This window comes from Physeter macrocephalus, chromosome 19 (genome assembly GCF_002837175.3).
Source record: "Physeter macrocephalus isolate SW-GA chromosome 19, ASM283717v5, whole genome shotgun sequence".
Lineage (NCBI taxonomy): Eukaryota > Metazoa > Chordata > Mammalia > Artiodactyla > Physeteridae > Physeter > Physeter macrocephalus.
In genome coordinates, this window is record NC_041232.1 from 78021775 (window position 1) to 78042335 (window position 20561).

General features: G+C 32.3%; 1 protein-coding gene across 1 annotated transcript in view; it reads right to left on the reverse strand.

Annotated features, from left to right (window-relative positions):
• Nucleotides 1-20561, reverse strand: part of CDH19 (cadherin 19) — a 116366-nt gene that overhangs the window by 78477 nt on the left and 17328 nt on the right. Inside the window, exons 2-5 of the mRNA XM_024133955.3 lie at nt 14128-14427; nt 10637-10931; nt 3706-3825; nt 725-889 (exon numbers count right to left, since the gene is read on the reverse strand). Coding sequence (XP_023989723.2) covers nt 725-889; nt 3706-3825; nt 10637-10931; nt 14128-14322 — 775 coding nt within the window. The 5' untranslated portion in view covers nt 14323-14427. The remainder of the gene's footprint in view (nt 1-724; nt 890-3705; nt 3826-10636; nt 10932-14127; nt 14428-20561) is intronic.

Sequence of the window (20561 nt, forward strand, 5' to 3'; positions counted from 1 at the left end):
AGCGGCCATGGCTCACGGGCCCAGCCGCTCCGCGGCATGTGGGATTCTCCCAGACCGGGGCGCGAACCCGGTTCCCCTGCATCGGCAGGCGGACGCGCAACCACTGCGCCACCAGGGAAGCCCGACCCCATAGTTTTGGTCACAAGAAAATAATGGCAGTTATATTTGAAATACATAGATATAAATATAAATAACTAAGTTTTTTTCTCTTTACTTTTCAGAAGTAACTTGCATAAAACTTACAAAGAACTAGTCATTCATATATCATTTGTAATTTATGCTAAAATGTAGAAAATAATCACGTGTTAATATCCTGAAGAATAAATCTTTTTAGAATTAAAAAAAGGAGCATGTTCAATATAATTTTTCTTCAAAGGGATTCTTGACTTCCTTAGTAGCATATAGCAAGTCATTCCACAGACTGCTTTGTGAGATTTTCCTTTTACTAAGTGGGAGAAATGTTACTTTAAAGTTGGTAATATTTTGCTGTTTTCAGGAAGCAACAGTTTAACTGTGCTACTGTGTCTCTTTCATTGTGGGAAAATTAAAAGAACCATTTATTTGATTGTACAAATTAAAAATTGCCAACAAGTTAATCTGGAGGAAAGAGTGACACTACCCTAAATCTGAAAGCAGATGCTTTAAACACTTTGCTAAATCAAGACTTAGTTTGTGCTATTTCCCATACTTGCAAAAATTATTTATTAGAATCCTTTTTACTTACTGTCTTTAAATATAGGCTTATTGTCATTAACATCAGAAAGTTTGATTAATACACTTGTTGTTCCAGACAGTGCTCCAGGCAGGCCAATCATGTCTTTGGCTTGAATAATCACCCAATACTCATCTTGCAGTTCTCTATCCATTTTAGAAGATATTCTTATGACTCCTTTAAAGACATAATAAACTATAATTATTATTTCATTATTAACTATGGCATCTTCCTAGTTAATTTCTTAAGAATTCAAACATAAAATCATTCTTTTGACACATTTTGAACCACTACAATGTGCTAGATGCTGCCCTGGAGAAAAAAATACAACAATAATAAGTCAATCACCACCTCTGCTAAAGTTTCGAGTGGTCATCACAATACTAATAGTAGTGGAATCTTAATAAAATACCATGTTAAGATAAACCACAGGGAGAGAAGAAGAATGTCTTATTTTTACCTCAACTTATTTTCTGCTTTCTTCTCTAACATAATATTAGGGCTCTACAATTAACTTTTCCCCTAAACTTAGAAGAAGTTAGTTTATTATGGATACATGTAAAACTATAATACCAAATTTATGCAAAAATATTGTTCACCTGTGATGTTAAATCTATTTTGAGTCATAATATATGAAGAAGAGCTGATTTTTGACTCACAGTTATTCATAATCCACCAACAGAGATATTCATATCCATATTGGACCATGGAAATGTTGTAATAAGTGTCCACTTTCTATAAAATTATTTAGTAAAAAGTTAATCACCACTGAAAAAAACCTAGGAAAAATTTAAGGTGGTGAATAGAAGGGCTGTAATCCTAAAGATTTGGGGAACACATAATACAAATATAAGAAAGAGAATGGCTAATCTTCAAATATGTCTGGGGGAAAAGTGTTAATTAAAAAATTGTGATACAATTAAAAATTGTAAAAAAATAAAAGAAGGACAAATTGGACCACATTATGATTTTAATTGTGGACTGAAGTGTTTCACAATTATACTCTGTTATATGAATCAGTATGGAAACCATGGAATATATGAAACAGTTGCTCCTAATATCTCCCTGTGTGTGACTCAACAGAGAATTGTGTTTCCTATTAGCAAAGGAGAATAGTATTAGAGTTTTGGAATTATATATCCAAAGGTGTAGAGATTAGTCAGTGAGTGAGACGAATACAGAGGCCTTCACTTCCCATGTATGGAGGCTTAATTAACTTTGCTGACCTTATTTTCAACATGTCTGCTTACCTTCAGAATGGATAAAGGATATATATTCCTAGGTCCTCTTACACACTCGAAAACTTACCACTTCTGTGCTTTGGCTTCCAATTGTCTTGCTGCCGGCTCTACTGCTCCTCCATTAATGCAATTAATTGCTTTAGCTAATTTGCTCAATATGTTTAAGAAGTCAGTGAGGGCTGGAGGAACAGACAGTGCTCAAAATGGTTGTGAAGATCCAGTGTCACCCAGCACACATCTACTATACAGATAGCCCATTTTCTATTCTCCTCCTCTGTGCTTTTTCACACTGGTGTCTAGTTAGTCTAAGAGCTTAAACACTCTCCTTTCTCAGGAATTTCCTATACATTCTTCCCATAACCTAGAATGCCTTCTATGCTCTCCTCACCTTGGTCACGTGCTCAGCTCAGCATTCTGGTTTCAGTGTATTCTGCCTTGGCCACACAATATGAAGGAGTTCTTACTTTATTCTATTGAACCTTGTTTATTTCACTTCATAATCTTCACAAACTTGATGTATGTATTTATTAATACACAAATGTTTAATATTTATTTGTAAGTTCCAAGAGAAAAGAGTCCCTGTTGCTTTCCTTTTATTATTATTTTTTTAATGTTGCAATGGTGTCCTGCTGTAAACCTAGTATACTGTACAATGCCTGTTGCATATTCAACCCTTCTCAACCAAAATTGTGTAAGGGAATGTCTTAAGGCATCCATTGCATGTATTAAAATAGCTTTAACCTGTACATTCAGAATAATAGAAACTAGGTATTATCCTGGGGAGACTTAAGAATATAGTCACTCAAATCATATTTTTCAGAATCTGATTCTCAAAAGAAACTTGATTGATAAAGGCTGACCTATTTAATACTTGCTAAATGAATGAATCAATAAAAAATGCTTAAAGACCCAACACATGCTTTAATTTTTTAAAGCTTTTCATGTCATCAAGATGGAAATAATATTTGTCTCATTAACAATCACAGAATTTTATTGCTTTTGGAACTTGCCACATTCTTGGTTGGTTAGTCAGGTATTTTTTTTTCTCATCTTTAGAGACTATAAGCTCATTTATATGGGTTTACTCTTTGTAGTGACCAAAGCAATCAATATTTGTTAAATGAATCAACGTCACATGATTCTTAACTGTTTAATAGATGTAAATAAATAAGAGCAATTTTAAAATTTATTTTATAAAGTATTCAATCGATTAACAGAAATTGGAGAAGGACAGAAAAAGCAAATGTTGTATTCATGTGAATCAAAAAGACATAAAATACAGAACTATTTTTTTTTTAAGTTCCTACACCCAGCCATAAACTCAGCTTAATCTCATTCTGGCTGGGTGTACAGGTGGAACTCTGTGATTTTAATTTGCATTTCCATGATGATTAATGAGGTTGAGCAATTTTAATATGCTTGCAGGCTTTTTGTTTGTCAATTGCTTGTAAATGTCTTTTCCCCCTATATTTAAATTGGGTTGTCTGTAGTTCTGCAATTAATTTGTAATAATCCTTAAGTATGTTTTATATCCCATACACAAATCATTTGTGGTATGGGTGCGAAAAATCCAATCTCCCAACCTTAGAAAAACCAGCTAAAAGATTAAAAATAATTAAATGCTTAACATTACAATCCATTTATTGATTGAAACATCAGGTCTACTTTACAACATGTTTGTAGGCAGAGAAATTTTGCTCTGACTTTGCCTTAGAATCATGTTGAATTGCACTTCGCTTCTTCCAGGAATACCTGTTGTGGGTTCAATGGAGAAATATGGTTGGCCTTGTCGTAAGCTGTACAGGAGACGAGCATTATTGCCACTTGAAGGATCATCAGCATCACTTGCTGTCACCTGGATGACAAATGTTCCTGAAGAGAAAATGCATAGTTACAAGAAATTAAGCCTATGGTCTTTTTGAAAAATGGATTCCAGTTCCGTAAGGTATTCTTTCTTTAGCAAAAGCAAGATGATGATATGCAACAAAAGACTAGTCCTCCCTGTTCTGAATTATAAAACAAGTATCTTTCTGTATAGACAAGAAAATATAACCTTATACAGAATAACCCGAATTTCCATACACCACATAGAGTTTGAAATATGTGAATCCATAATCTAATGAAATATAACTATTAAACAACCCATTACAATATGTAATTAAGGATCATTTAAAGATGTGTTAGTAGCAGAGGAATCAAAGGGAAATTAGAAACCGTTTTTTTCAAACAAACTATGTTGTGACCTGTACCTCAAAAAATTACAGAATATTAGTAAAATATTAATAAAGATCATTGAAATGATCTCGACATAGTGTCAAGCTGAAGATGAGCATAATTATTTGGCTTGCTTCATCCCCTTCTGTAAGATGCCTACTTTCTTTAAAGAATTTTTTTAAAGTGCAAAATAAAATCTATCAGATTGATAAGGTAAGTAGTCTCATTAAAATTCAGTAACAATCAATAAAACTCATGGGAAATAAGTATTTGTATGTTTAAAATTAATGGTCAAATTAAAAATATTTCTCTAATGAGCTTTTAAGTTATTTTTATGTAAACATGGAATCTAGCATTATGGGTCTTGTTGGAAATCCACATCTTTTGAAACACTATGTTCTATGTCAATAAGAATGGCAACACAAATGGCACTAAATCAAATAGGCTTGTGATTTTATGTGAAATTAGCATTATGAAGTTTTTCATTACAATCTAATTTTATAAACTGCCACATTCTAATATGAAGCCATTCTATGCTTCAGTAATAAAAATGTTGAAACTTTTACTGTGGTCCTCAATTGCATGTATTGATAGTATTTGCTGTTTTGTTTTAGAATTGTTATGTTAGTTATTTAACCCTTGTTTTATACCGTTCTCCACTCAACATGTAGACACTCATTAGTTTCAGGTGTTTTAAATACATTCCTGCCATTTGAGACAACATGGATGGACGTTGAGGGCATTATGCTAAGTCAAAGGCAGAGTATGCAATGAATTATATGAGGAATCTAAAAAAAAAAAAAAGCAGAACTTACAGAGACAGTGGATTGCTGGTTACAAGGGTCTGGGTTGTAGGGGAGTTGGGATGTTTGTCAAGGGTACAAACCTACAGTTAGAAGATGAATAAGTTCTGGGGAGTTTATGTACCTTATAGTGATTATAGTCAGCAATACTGTATTATATACTTCAAAGTTGCTAAGAGACTAGATCTGAAATGTTTTCACCATGGAAATGATAATCATGTGACATGATGGAAATGATAGCCAAGGCTATAGTGGTAACCACATTGCAATATATAAATGCATGAAATCAGCACATTGTACACCTTAAACTTACACAATAATATATGTCAATTATATCACAATAATACAAATACTAAATAAATGAATAGATAGATACATCCCTGTAGGAATCATAAAGAATTATTCCAACAAAAGTCTTCTTAGAGACCATTTCTATCAGTTTGTAATAGGCAAGTCTTGTTCTTTTAACTATGCTTCTATGCACTCATCCATTTCCTTCCCCTACATTTCCTCATGATGTCTCCATTTCATTTATTCCTATCAGGGTTTCCTGTCTCTAGTTTGTAGGACTAGACCACCTGTATTTGGCTTCAGGAACAATAGTCAAAATCATTGTACTGTTAGTTGTTGACCAAGAGAAATTCTTAGTATTAAGACTTTAGATTTCTTAACTTAGTACCGTACAAATGAGAATCAGGAAGACCAAGAAAATGCGCTGACTCATAGACCACCCATACTTCATTTCTAGAGACAAGAGCTATGGAGTTAGGTTGTTTTTCCCAGTTCAGTTTATTTTAAAGCCCATTTTAATCGACGCTTCATTTACTTCTAACCAAAACATACCTCTTCAATGTCCTAATATGTCATGACCTTTCTCTCTACTAAATGGAAAACTTAATGTAATATATTAATGTCACAAAAAATAATTTCTTTGCGTGTGGGGTAAATCCAAAAAAGTCAAACTCAGAAAATTTAGTGGATAAAAATGTGATATTATAAATATTCAGAATAACTCTCTCATGTGAATTTGTTAGGGAGTTCAATTTCTAGAAAAATAATTATTGTTCTCCCTTATAAGACTCACTGCACTTTTAAATTAAAAGTAGCAATCCTACAGAACTGGCATAATTCTACAATGTTTCAATGTTTCAAACAGTGCTTGATGATGAACCATTGATGACTAACCAGTGATTCACTTTTTATGTTTGTGAGTGTGTGTGTGCGTGCGTGTGTGTGTGTGTGAAATCATGTGTCTGTGAATCTTACTATAAACTTACCACTGAAAAAAGAAATGTAAAATAAATTAAGATGATACAAATATGCAGCAGAATTTCCAAAAATTCATTGCATAAAGTCTTGCTTTATTCTTACTCATAATTTGTAAATGTCGTCTATAAAATTCAGAAGGACTTTAGCAATGTTCAATTCTTACATCACTCTGATGATCTGATTTTATTTTCTTCAGTTGTTTCAGTCTTTCCTTTTTTCCTGTTTCAGTTTTATTGACATTAAAATTCATTAAATACAGATTAAGCAACTTTAAACCCTCTAAATATTATCTAAATGGTTTTTCTAAAAAAGTCAATAGAGAGAAATAAGCCTGTATACTTTCCTAATCAGTAATTTACATACTGTAGAAATCTTCAAAAAATAGTCAAATGTAAATAAATAGTAATAATAAATAAACATCAAAGCAATTAAGAAATACAAAAATATTTGATAATATTTTGTATATTTATGTTTTCCATGAGGACTTGTCATGTGTAAGAGGAATTGTGCATTCACTCACAGTTAGGTATGCTATACTATAATGCATACAAAGTTGACAAAATCACTATGAGGCCAATAATGTGTCTTTCATGGAAATAATCAATAATTGTTTCACAGTCCCCCCTTCCTTGTGTTACCAGTTAAATATAGGCAACAGACACTTAGTTGCTGAGTATCATCTTTAATGTGCATTACTGACTCAATCAATGTATGAAGCATGGTACATGTCACATATATAATCTAACCTGTTTAGTCTCTCTTTATTCATTTTACTGTGCTCTCACTAAAACTGACAAAGTTGGGTTTATTACATTAACGGATCAAAAATTAAATTCTCTCTAAATTATATTAGAAATAAATGTATTTCTAAAGGATAAATCGTCTATATGTACATTAATGAAAGATATCTTATGCAGACAATTTTAACCTGAAATATATCATCAGAAGGATATTCTTCATATGTATTTACATTATTTAATAGGTTTCTAAGCTTAACTGTGCTTTATCATATAGTTTACTGGGTTATAACTAGCCCTCTTTCAGATTTAACCATGTCTTAAAACAACTTTATTCACTGCCCACATGTCTCACACACTTTTTCTCACACACCATGAAAGAAGCTGCAAGTAAAAACAGTAGATGTCTACCAAATTAACTCTGGCTTGTTGTAATGCAGGTACTAATAAAATTTTAAAAAATTAATAATCAGGTACAAATGCTTCTAGGACAAGATGCCAGAAAAAAAAAAAAAGGGTTTAGTAGGGCTGTCATAGGTAGAACTGGAAATCTGATCGCCCTACTTTAGAACACCGGTGACAATGCAAAATGATCACAATGATTATGTGTAAAGGGAAGGGCCAATAACCCAGAACGAATATGTGTATACTGAATCCTCTCACCTTTAACTCCTATTATTCCACCTTAAGACACCATCCTGTAATTAGAATTGAGTAACTGATGGCAACACTTAAAAATTTAAATTGACTAGTTTCATGAAATTGAATTAGCAAGGAATGTAGACCAGAGAGTGGGAAAAGCCTTCTCTTGGTGACTGAAGGATCCAAAGGTCATTGTGAGTCTCTGAGTTGAGTCAGCATAGCTTGATCACAGATGGCCAAACTATTTGGAAATGCAAAGGGCCAATGACTGGACTCTTGCAGTCTGAAGATCTCTTAAATCAGTTGGTATCTACCCTGTTAAGTGAACAAGTTTAATTCTAAAAAATTATTGTCTCAGAACCAGATTTTAATAAAAGTAATTTCTCTGTTTACTTGTTCCTATAATAAACTTACAACATAATATGTTGTAATATATCAATTCTGCATTCTATCCATTACATTGATAGTTGATATTGTTTGCCTATATTACCCTTGAGAGATTTTCTTCAAACATACAAAATTTAAATCAGTTGTGTCTTTCTAGACAGCTTTCTAGAATCTTAAAGCGAGTTTTTGCAAAGGACTTTATAAAAATAAATTTAAGACGATATTTGACTATGCCCACTTTATCAGACATGTCGTATTGCAAAAACTTATTTTATATAGTTGATGCAGCATGTAAACTTGTACCAAATGCTTGAGAAAAAAAATCACGTTGATTTTATTCAACCTCAAAGCAGCTTCCACACAGTTGGAGGATCTCTTCTTGTGCAACGTCTCTCCTCATGTCTTTCTTTTCTTACATGACTGACCAATCTCATTGATTCTAAATCAGCAGTCAACTAAGTTCTAACAGTTCGGTCACCCTGTATGTTTGCCTTTTCTCTACCTAAATTCTCTACCAAGGGGATCTCATCCTTTGTCATGCCCTCTATGCCAGCAATATGCCAATAACTCCAATATTGATAAATGCAATTCTCCTCAGCCTGCAATGGAAATTTTTTTCTCAGAACATGGCATGGCTGTCCTCTTTGTATCATTTCCTTCAAATGTCACCTCCTAAATGTCCCCACTTCCTCCAGTCAATTAATCATCATCATACTTTACCCATACTTAACACTTTAATAACATACAATGTCAAATATTACCTGGCTTATTTAAAATAGTCATTTACTGTTCGTGTGCTATAACTACTAAAATATAAGTCCCATACTAGCCGTTACTTCTTATATTTCCTTTACAAGTGAATCCCCAGTCTTACAAAAAGTTCCTAGAACATGTGAGGACCATAACATATGCTAGTTGAAGAAGAAGGAGGAAGAGGAGGAGAGAAAGGAGGAGGAGGAGGAGGAGAAGAATGGAAAGGGGAAAAAGAAATATCACTGCCGGACTTCCCTGTGGCTCAGTGGTTAAGAATCCGCCTGCCAATGCAGGGAACACGGGTTCAAGCCCTGGTGCAGGAAGATCCCACATGTCACGGAGCAACTAAGCCCGTGTGCCACAACTACTGAGCCTGTGCTCTAGAGCCCGCGAGCCACAACTACTGAGGCTGTGTGCCACAACTACTGAAGCCCGTGTGCCTAGAGCCCATGTCCACAACAAGAAAAGCCACTGCAGTGAGAAACCTGTGCATCCCAATGAAGAATGGTCCCCGCTTGCCGCAGCTAGAGAAAGCCTGCACACAGCAAAGAAGACCCAGTGCAGCCAAAAATAAATAAATTTATTTATTTAAAAAAAGAAGAAATATATCACTGCCTAGCTATCATATAGGACAATATTAATGTGTCAATTATATCTAAGGACAGTTGGTCTTGATACATGCTACACAGCTAAATTTGTTTAGGCTGTTGTTAAAAACCTATGTTCTGGGGCTTCCCTGGTGGCGCAGTGGTTGCGCGTCCGCCTGCCGAGGCAGGGGAACCGGGTTCGCGCCCCGGCCTGGGAGGACCCCACATGCCGCGGAGCGGCTGGGCCCGTGAGCCATGGCCGCTGGGTCCGCGCGTCCGGAGCCTGTGCTCCGCAACGGGAGAGGCCGCAGCAGAGGGAGGCCCGCATACCACAAAAACAAACAAACAAACAAAAAAACACCTATGTTCTGAATACATGTAGAAATAGGTCTTTAAATTGTTACCTGGAATGTTAAAAAAAATGAAGAATCAGGAAAATATATAACGGAATATACATTTTTAGACTTCCTGGCTAATGAATCAAATGTTTAGGTAAGGCAGTTTTAAAGCACATTAGCATAATTTAAAAATGACAATTATTAAATCACATTGAAGTTTATCATACTTTAGTAAATTTTGTGAATTAAATTTTACTATCTGTTGTATTATTAAACTTTTCTGACAAAGAATGAGTGGACAAATTTTGTATAACCATACCATAATTTTCCCCCCATTGGAAAGACATGTCTGATTTCCAAGGCAGTCAATTATTACATCTCATGGAAAGCATTCTCTTCTATAAGTATTATATTTAAAATATTTATTAAAGTGACATTGGGTTTGAAAGAGAACTTAAAAATGGATATGGCTAAACAGAGGTCTTCAACCATTTTGTTTCGTTTTTAGTTTTCATGTTCTGTTGTTTGGATGAATCTAGGATTCTAGCCTTATAAATTGGTTTCTCCTATTTTTATGTGTGACTCTTTCAGGACGATCTTATGTATTTTTTGGGATACAAAAGAATAGTTTGTTTTGGAAAGTAAATTCTTTTATTGAAGAAACCAATAAGTGAACAAGCTAAAGAATTTTATGTATACTCAAATAAACGTTTCTTTCTATTGAAGACTGAAATTATATTTTAACAAGACAAATTACTTATTAATACATAGTATGATTATTTACAAGATTTTAATCATTAGTCTAATTTTTCAAATATTTTACTTAACACATTTGCAGAAGGAAGTACCCGGGTAGAACGGTAAATAATTCACTTCCAAAACATATGCTCGAAATTTTAAATCTGTTTTCATTGTTAATAGGTACATCTTTGACGTAAATTAATATGCAATACCTTCTGGAGACATCTCTGGTACAATGGCCTCATAAGGTTCATCTAGGAATTTTGGTTCATTGTCATTGATATCCGACACTCTGATGACAAACTCAGACTCAGGTTCCATAGCCCTTCCAGTAGTGGTGTCTATTACCTGGGCTCTTAGAGTGTAGAGGGACCGTTCCTCTCTATCAAGCTTCTGTACAGCATATATGTCACCTGTTCTTTCATCAATGACAAAAATACTTCCAGCTCCAGCTCCCGAAAGCTTGTACTGGAAAGAGTTGTTTCCATTGTCTAAATCAGATCTTAGCTGCAAGTACAAAGAGAGATAATTTACTTTCCAAACATGTTAAGACAAATTTTAATCATTGCATCTTCATGTCTGTTAATTATTCCCTAAGTTAAGAATTCCATATAATTCCTATATTATATTAAGTGAGGTAAAATGTTAAGTTTAAGATTAACATCTATCACCAGGCAGAGAAGTTTTTGAATTTTCAACGTAAAGCACTATACAAATTTCATTACTCTAAACAGATGATTCTAATTAGAAACTACAATGATTGAAAAACAAAGCCCCTTTTATACATTATGCACAAAAAAGTTGGTTTGTGTTTACTCTATATGATTACATTTTTAGTCACTAAAACCATACTCTCAAATATTTATATTAGATCGGGGTCTAGAGACAGAGATAATGATCTAAAATAAATTTAAACAGTGATGTTCTATCTCTAGGCTAAAAACACATAGGAAACATGGAAATATTAGTAAGAAAATTAGGGAGCATGTTGAGATGATAATAATCTCAATCATCCATAAAATCTACAAATTGCTTTATATTCATTTTCTCAATTAATCCTCATGCATTCATTGTAAATTACACATTATTGATATAATAAATTCTTTCAATAGAGAAGGAAAGTGAGACTGAAAATTTAAAAAACTTTCATAGCGGCACATGGTTTTGGGGTAGAATTATGATTTACACCAAAAGGCCTGTTTGATCTCAGATCCTCCCCTGCAAACCAGTACGTAACATGGTCTTTTAGTCCTTGAGTTTTAGCCAAATTAGCTCTAACTCTTCCTTTCCAACATAGGTCACTCAGTTCTCAGATGTACTTCTTTTGTCCTCACTATTTTATTTATTTAAGAGCAAAGTAAATTTGTTCATTATTCATAGTGTGAATGGAATTTTGAATTGTATATATAAAAAAGATGTTATGATATAGGTAACATTGTATGATTTCTCATATCTAACTTATTTTTACATAAAGGAAGCATTAGAGAATAACCTCTTAATTATTGTGAATCCATGGTTTTCTTGATTCACCATTTATGAATATACCCTTCTTCAAAGTAAGAGCTTCTCTGAAAATTTACAAAGTTAGCCAAAAAATACAACCTTAATTTCATAATTTTTCTGACAGCTCAAAGTACAATATATTATTCTGGACTAATTAATAAATTTTTCTATGTGAATGTGGAGAATATCTAAAGATATCTAAAACAACTAATTTTAATAATGTGTTGAACATCACTGCTCTACAATGAAAGAACCAAATTGGAGATAATAAAAAGATAATAAAAGAGTTACAGTTTTTAAAATTTGAAAGTCCTTCCTTACTCATAAAAGTGAAATCCCCATGCCCCAGTGATAAGAAATTGTGGAAAACAAATGTATTCCCCAATAAGTATACCAAATGAAAGCAATGCATAGCCCCTAGCTTCCAAATATTATTTCAATGTAGCTTGAAATTTTGAATGTTAGAATGAAGACAAGTCAAATTCAGACATGAATAAATGTATTTCAAGTATATTCATATTAATTTTCATAGATCAGTGAGCTTGATCTTTTTAAGGACCCATATTTAATTTAAAAAAATTGAACATCTTCCTCTTGTCACAAAATGCATAAGTTAAACACATTTCAATTTTGTGGATTTTAGTGTTATAAAATTTCCTGTATTTCCATTCAAAAATATTTTTTCAATTACATAGTTACTATCAATTTGGCAAATCAATACGACTAAATTTTTACCTAATTGTGCTTTCCAAATTTAATCTCTTTTAACAAACAGATCAAAAAGAAAGTTATTTTGGACACATCAACTACATTTTATTTTTACCAGCTCTGTTATTACAAGCATGTAAGTATTCATTATTACTCTCTTTTAGACCGGTTACCTGTATGCGGTTTAAGCTTAATGAGGTTGTTTACAGGAAAAACTATCTGTTAGAATATTTTCATAAATATTTTTACAGAATGTAAAAGAAGCAAAACAAACCACTATATGAAAGGAGGAAATGAGAGATATGTGTAGGGAGTAGAAAAGAAATCCCCAGAAAATGTGAGTTATTCAGTGACTAGTCCCTGTTCTGACTGCATTGATGCACTTCCCTGTAGAGCCTTACCACTAACATTTGCCTGCCAATAGTAGCGTGTCTCCTTATTCAGTGGTGGGAGAGCCTATGGGGGTCTGTGGAGTCCACTGTAAATATGGCTAGAGACTCAAGTAACTAGCAGACACTTAACAACGGACCTCACACGGTTCTGCCTGTGCTTTACCTGGAGTCATCTTAGAAAACAAAAAGGGATGAGAGATATTACTTATAGCAGGCAGGCAATATGCGCACACACACGATTGAAATCTGTTTGCCTAAAACCCTAATCTAGGCCTTTGGTTGAATGTACTCATATATTTGGCTGATGGGACAGATGAACTCATATGGAATCCAGACCACACACTAACACTGCAGCTCTCCTAAAAGGGCTAGAAAAAGAGAGTTAATAAATTTTTAGTGTTTCACACTTTGGGCCCAATTAAATTTTGGTGTCAGTTAATTAGTGGTTAAACTTATTTCAGTTCATTCATCCAGAGAAAGAGCCTTACAGAGAAGGACATGATATTATAACTACCTCTGTTTGAAGAAAATCAAATAATTATAAAACCCAAAAACATAAATAGGAAATGTTTTGTCTCATTAAGGAAATTTTCTTAAAATGTATTCTTACAAGAAAATGAAATAATTATTTGTTTTACTTCAACTTCACTAATCAAATGAAGTGTGTAGGCTCTTGAAGCTACATAACTGTAAAAGGATTTGGTATTAATCTGCTTCATTAAAAATTAATGAGAGTAAATCAACACCTACTTAGCATAATGGAAAATCAGGCTACATACCCTTGGTAAACATTACTGCTCTCCGTGTGGTGGCTTTGATCCATTACCAAAAATAACACCATCACATTTCCAGATGTTGATAAATGCTACAATTTTGTATGAGGTTAAAGTGAAATTTAAAAACCAGAGCTTTCCCTCTTCTTCAAGTTTTTTGCGACTATTTTAGGTGCTTGCAAATATAACAATCAATTATGCTGGTGTTTGAAGCTTTCTAATGGTTCCACTAAGAAAAACGGAGAATTCATCAAATACCAAAGCCTCCTCCACTCTTTGATCAGATTTACAAGGTTATTTCCTGTAGCACTTTCAGAAAATCAGTACCTGGCCAATGTGATGTCTAGTCTTATTCATTTCTTCTGGTACAAAAAACTGGTTCCACATCCAGCCCCGCCTCACTCTCAAATGAGATCCCGCTGGGTGCTTAACTTCCTCTGTTTTAGAGTTTTCTGTTGCTATAAGGCAAGGCAATAGGAGAGGAATTCCCAAAATAAAGCGCAGCAATAAGCAGAAATTCATTCTGATCTTGATTCCAACTGGTACTCTTCAGAGGAACAGTATGTTGCAAACAAAAATCTTATGTTCCCTTGTAATATTTTTAACTCTTAGGTATCTTTCGTATTCCTAGAGAACAAAAAACAAAACAAAATTCTCGACATTTAAAAAATAACATTTTCTCACATAATTGTTAAAGACAGGATACAATTTTTGCATCTGTAAAAATGGAATAGAAATATACACTCATCTTCCAGTTAAGCTACTTAATTATGTTTTGTAACTCAGCAATAATTTGAATGGTACAATTACAAATTTCTGCTCAGTCATTGTAGTCATAAATTTGCCTGAAGGTTGAAAAGTTGCTCTAGCAATCTCCTTGATTGATAACTGACACTGAGATATTTTTAAAAATTTAACCTGCTTACTTCTTCCTTTCTATCTCAGTAAAATTCAAACTATCCAATTAAATCAACCATCAAGCCAGGGAAAAATGTGACATTTTTCCTCTTTTTCAATAGATACGTTTTGTCATCCAGTTTCCCACGTTATGGTATTTTACATAGCTAATTAAATAGACAAAATGACAATTCAGCTTAAAACCTGGGGGATTTAAACATTTACACTGATTTATACTGATGTTATAAAACATCATGTGAATAGAAATCCTGTTAAGATATTTTTATATTGCAAAAGATATGAAAGAAATGTTTTTCATCTTAACAAATAAAGCCATTTAAAAAAATAAATGAAAAATTACAGTGCTTGGGTAAAATGGAGATGAAAGGTATCTTTTAGTATGTAAATATTAAGACAAAAAACTCAAGCTACTGACTTTTCCATTTAAAATTTTCCATTTACCTGATACTGATTATACCAGCTCTCCATGAAATGATTGGTAATTCTCACCCTTATATGAAACTGAATAACTTTGCAATTTCCACATCTATGTAGGGCATCCGTATAACCAAATTGGATTTGTTTGTTTGGGATTAATGAAGAAAAATAATTTTGTCCAATCTACAATGCCATAATCAGCAGCAAAGTCATAGAATCTCTTTCTGTTAGGAGTTTTTCATATGACCTTGTTTTGAATTTTCTCCACATATTTTTGATTGTCCCTGACAGGTTTTTTTAGGTCTTTGGCTCTTGTTAGGAAGAGTTGTTAAAAACATCTAATTAAGACAGAACACATTGTCATAAACGGGGATCCTGCGGTCCCTCTGTAATTCCTTCAAGCAGATGCAGTCTTTGTTATAAGTTTACTTAATGAAAGTCATGAAGAAATTCAGCTGAGGTGAAAATTAAAGATGAATTTCACCCTCATGTTAAATATTTGAAATTCTTATGTCTGTTGCTTAGAAATAGCTAAAATATATATTTTGATAGCTAGTGAATAATGAAAACATTTGGAACAAGTACAGTTTCTTTATGAGAAGATATTTTGTATACATTTGTAAAACTATCACTAACAGTGATATGAATTATGCTTAAAATGTTGGGTAAATAACATCTGTGTTAACTTTATATTATGGTATCTTCATACATCTAAATAGAGTATAATGAACACCTATATACCATTACTTAGGTTCAAAATGATCAAAACATGGTCAGTCTTGTTTAATCTATATACATATCCACTTCCTGATATTAAAACAAATTTCAAATGTCATTATCATTTTAACCATTCATCACACACACACACACACACACACACACACACAAACACACTTGGGCACAAATGCTATATGACCTTTTTAAAGATCAAAATTAATACTAAACATTAAGAGTAAGTCTTCAATATAATCAAATATCCAACCAATACTCGAATTAAAAGTCTTTAAACATCTTTGAGTCAGGATTCAGCTATGTCCACACAATGCAGTTTGTTGAGACATTCATTAAGTCTCAGTTAATCCACAAGATTCATGACTCTAAATTTAATTTTTCTTTCCATTTATGTCTTGAACAAACAAGGTCATTGATCCTATAGAGTTTCCCACATTATGGATTTTTCTGACTGCATGCCCATAGTGTGGTTTAATATAGTTCTTTATTCCCTTTAAATTAGTAGAGTCTTGATTAGATGCAATTTTAAATATTTGTCAGCAATACTCATACCTGATGCTGTATATTTCATATTCCATTATATCTGGAGGCCCAAAATACTTAGTTTTGTCACATTTTGTTTCCTGTCCTGAAGTTGTTGTTCTTGTTTCTAAGATTCATTAGTAGATTCATGTACTGTCATTTGAATCATTTATTATGAATTTCCTAGTCACCTTTTCTTTTAAAGTTTTACCAGTTATTGATGACAATTGTATAAATCAAATATTTCAGTGACCATGTGATGAAACACAGCAAAAAAAGAAAAACTCAAAAAATGAAACTCCTAGAATTGAATGATATAATATCTGAAATCCAAAATGGTTTTCTCAAAAGATTGAACATTACAGAAGAAAATGTCATTGGCTTAAAGACTGTTTTATGGAAATGATTCAAATTAAACTAGAAAGATAACATCGACAGTAGAAAAAATAATTTTTAAAAATAGGATTTCAATAATTATGGGACAATCTCAAATAGTATAACATATATATATAACTGGAGTCCCAAAAAGAAAGAAGAGAAAATAATAGTGGCCAATGGTTTTTCAAACGTGCAGAACAATATCCCACCCAAAAAGACACTCAACAAACACTAAGCAAGAATAAAACAAAACAAACAAAAATCATGTTATTGTAAAATTACTAAAAATAAAATATAAAGAGAAAATATTAAAAACTCACCAGAGAAAAAAGGGAAATAATAAGAATATCCATTAAATGTTCATCAGAAATAATGTAAGACTGATGGCAATAGAATGACATACATAAAGTTCTTAGACAAAAATTTTTAACATGTAATTACATATCCTTCAAAACAGAGTAATATAAAGCAAATTAGAAGAATTAATCAATAGCACAATTGCACTATAAAAATATTAAGTAGAAACTCTTCAGAATGAAGGACATATGAACCAACATAAAGTAATGAAATTAGAAGGCAATATTAAATATATAGATAAATATAAAAGGCTATTTTTGTTTTTATTAATATTTTTAAAATAATTTACTATTTATAAATTAATAACAATATTATGGGATATATAACATGTAGAATATAATGGTGCAAATAATGGGATGTGGGAAATTAAACTATCTGGTGATCAACTTCTTACATTATAGATAAAGTGATATAGCAATTATTCAAGTAGACTGCAGTGAGAAGTGAAGGATGCACATCAAAAGCACTAGAGCAATCGCTGAAAACAAACAAAGGGCCATATTAAGTGACTAAGAAAGGGAAAATAAGATTCTAAAAATTACCTTTTATTAGTACAGTAAGAAACAGGAGAATAAGGGGAAAGAAGTAAACTCAAGAGTGTATAGCAAATTTAACAAAATGAATCATTGCATTAAAAAAAGATTAATAAAACACAACAAATAATATGCACTCTTTGTCAGTTTTGTATTTAAAAACTTAACCCAACTATGTACTAAAGAAATAATTTAATTATAAATACACAGATAGGTTGTAAGGACAAGGATGAGAAAAGATATACCATAAAATAATAATTGTAAGTTAGCTAAAATGCTGTATTAATATCTCAGAAACAAGACCTCAAGACAAGAAGTATTACCTCACATAACAAGTGTATTTATAAAGATAAAAAAGTAAATTAATCAAAAAGGCCTAACAATCCTATGTGACTGAAGTTAATATCAGAGCTTTAGAATACATGAAACAAATATCAACAGCGCTAAGGTGAAGTAGACAGTTATAATCGTGGAGTAGATAACACTGCTCTCCTCTATTGAAACGCCAATAGGACAAAAAAAATCACTGATGTGTTAAAAGTACCATCAATCAACATAAAATAATTAAGACTATAGATTGCTGCACAAAATGGAATATAGTTTCTTTTCATGCACTGCTCGTGGGAATGGAACCCGGAACAACCATTGTAGAAAACAGATGCGCAGTTTGTTAAAAACTTAAACATACGCTGACCATATGATCCAGCCATTCTGTTCTCAGATATTTGACCCAGAGAAATAAAATTATTTGTCCATACAAAGACGTTTACAAGAATGTTTAAAGCAACTTTATTTATAATAGCCAAAACTGGATGCAAATCAAATACCCACCAACAAGTTAATGTATTAACAAAGTGTGGTATGTCCATGTGGTGTAATAATGCTCAGTAGTAAAAAGAAATGAACTATTGATGCGCAAAGTAACATCTCCAATAGTTATGCTGAGTGAAAGAAGCTTGACAAAAAATAATTCAGATTGCATGTTTCCATTTATATATAATTCTAGAAAATTCAAAACTATTACAGTGACAGAAAACAGATAAGTTCTTGAGAGAGAATAGAGATGGAGAAGAATAGGAAGAAGGTATTACCAAGGGTCACAAGAGAAAATTTGGGGGTGATGGCTATGTTCATTATTTTGATTGTGATGATGGTCTTACAGAGTATAAATATGTCCAAAAAATGAAACCAAAATAACCAAACAAATCCAAATTGTTAATATTTCTATGGATTTTCTACCCACCTTGTGATGTGTGGAACAGCAGCATCTTATTAAAAATGCTCAATCTTGAGCTACTCCAGATATACTGACACTGAGTCTGCATTTATCACACTATGTGTGAGATCGTATACACAATGAATTTTAAATAGCATTTGCCTATCAAAAAACTGATACAGTTTCTTCATGTCAGTAGTTTGAGAAAAAAAGTGAGGGGTTTTAAAGAAGATAATATACTAGATTAAAAGATGTTTAAGACAAAAGAACAAGTCTAAAATGGAGACATTATCTAGATCTTGATTTGTATAAGCCTATTTTTATCTTTACATTTTTATGAATCTGTAATATTTAATATACATTGGTTATTAGATGATAAAGAGAAAATATTGCTAATTTTGTTAGTTATAAAAGTTTCTTTGTGGTCATACTGGTAATTAATATCCTTGAAATTGGCTAATAAGTATTTGCACAGCTATTTTTTTATTCTTCACTTGTGTTTAAAACATATATATTCAACAACAACAAAAATAAAAACGATTTATTTTGCATTTTAAAAATCACTATGATGGACCAAAATTATTAAATATTTTAGTACCAGCCATTGATGAAAATATACAGAAAATAGAACTCCTATACAATGTTAATGAAGTTGAAAATTTGGACAATCATTGTGGAGATAATTTGTCAAAATTTAGTATATTTAAAAGTTAGCTTAATCTATAAACTAAGAGCTTCTTTTTTACTGCTTTACACCTAGAAAAATTTGTCCACTTAGAGGCAAATATCAATTGGATTAACTAGAAAAAATGTATAAAAAAATAGTTCAAATTAGGGCACCATGTGATACCAGATAAAAATGTTTCAAAGTTGTAAGATGATGCCATATGAGACTATTCTCATAAATTGATTTTGTAAAATAAGCCTAGGAAAAGAAAAACCACACACAATTTATTATGGTAATTAACATAATAGGAGAAAGAGAAACTGGTTTAAAGTTTGAAGTTTAGAAGTATCTGTCACATTTTCCTCCCTCTAAAACAATCTAAAGGTGTCAAATCATAATATTCATTAAACCTGGGTGATTTTTCTACCATATGTTATTCTTTTTCAGTTTAAGTGTATGACTGAAAAGTTAAACTATCACTATTTCATATTCCTATATCATAAAAAAACAGATATGAATACCCTTTCATTTGAACCTCAATATAAAAATAGAGGAATGAAACGGTGGCAGTAAGCATGCCTGAATGATGAACTATTGTGACTTCGTTTACACTCTTGTATATTCCAAATATTCTATAATGGTCATACATTTCAGGGGAAGGGAAAAACGTTTCAAATAATAGTCCACTTCTGATTGAAGAGTGTTGACAGCTGTCAGCAGTGCCAGACTGAGAAATATTCAGGGCTGCGTTCAGGCTAATAAGGAAAACTGTTATCAGTTAGCATGTCTGAAATGGGCCCTAGAGAAATAGCCAGTGACATTTCTGACCTACATCTGCAATCTTGGTTATATTTTCCAGTCAGGTGAATACCTGGATATGAATCTGCATAATATTTCAATATGAAAAAAATGTGCTAACACTGTGTCTAATGTTAGTGTGTTTGGATATCATATCATTGCCAGTATCTAGGCATATTTATAAATATTTAATAAAATGTAGAGTATAGTATATTTCAAAATA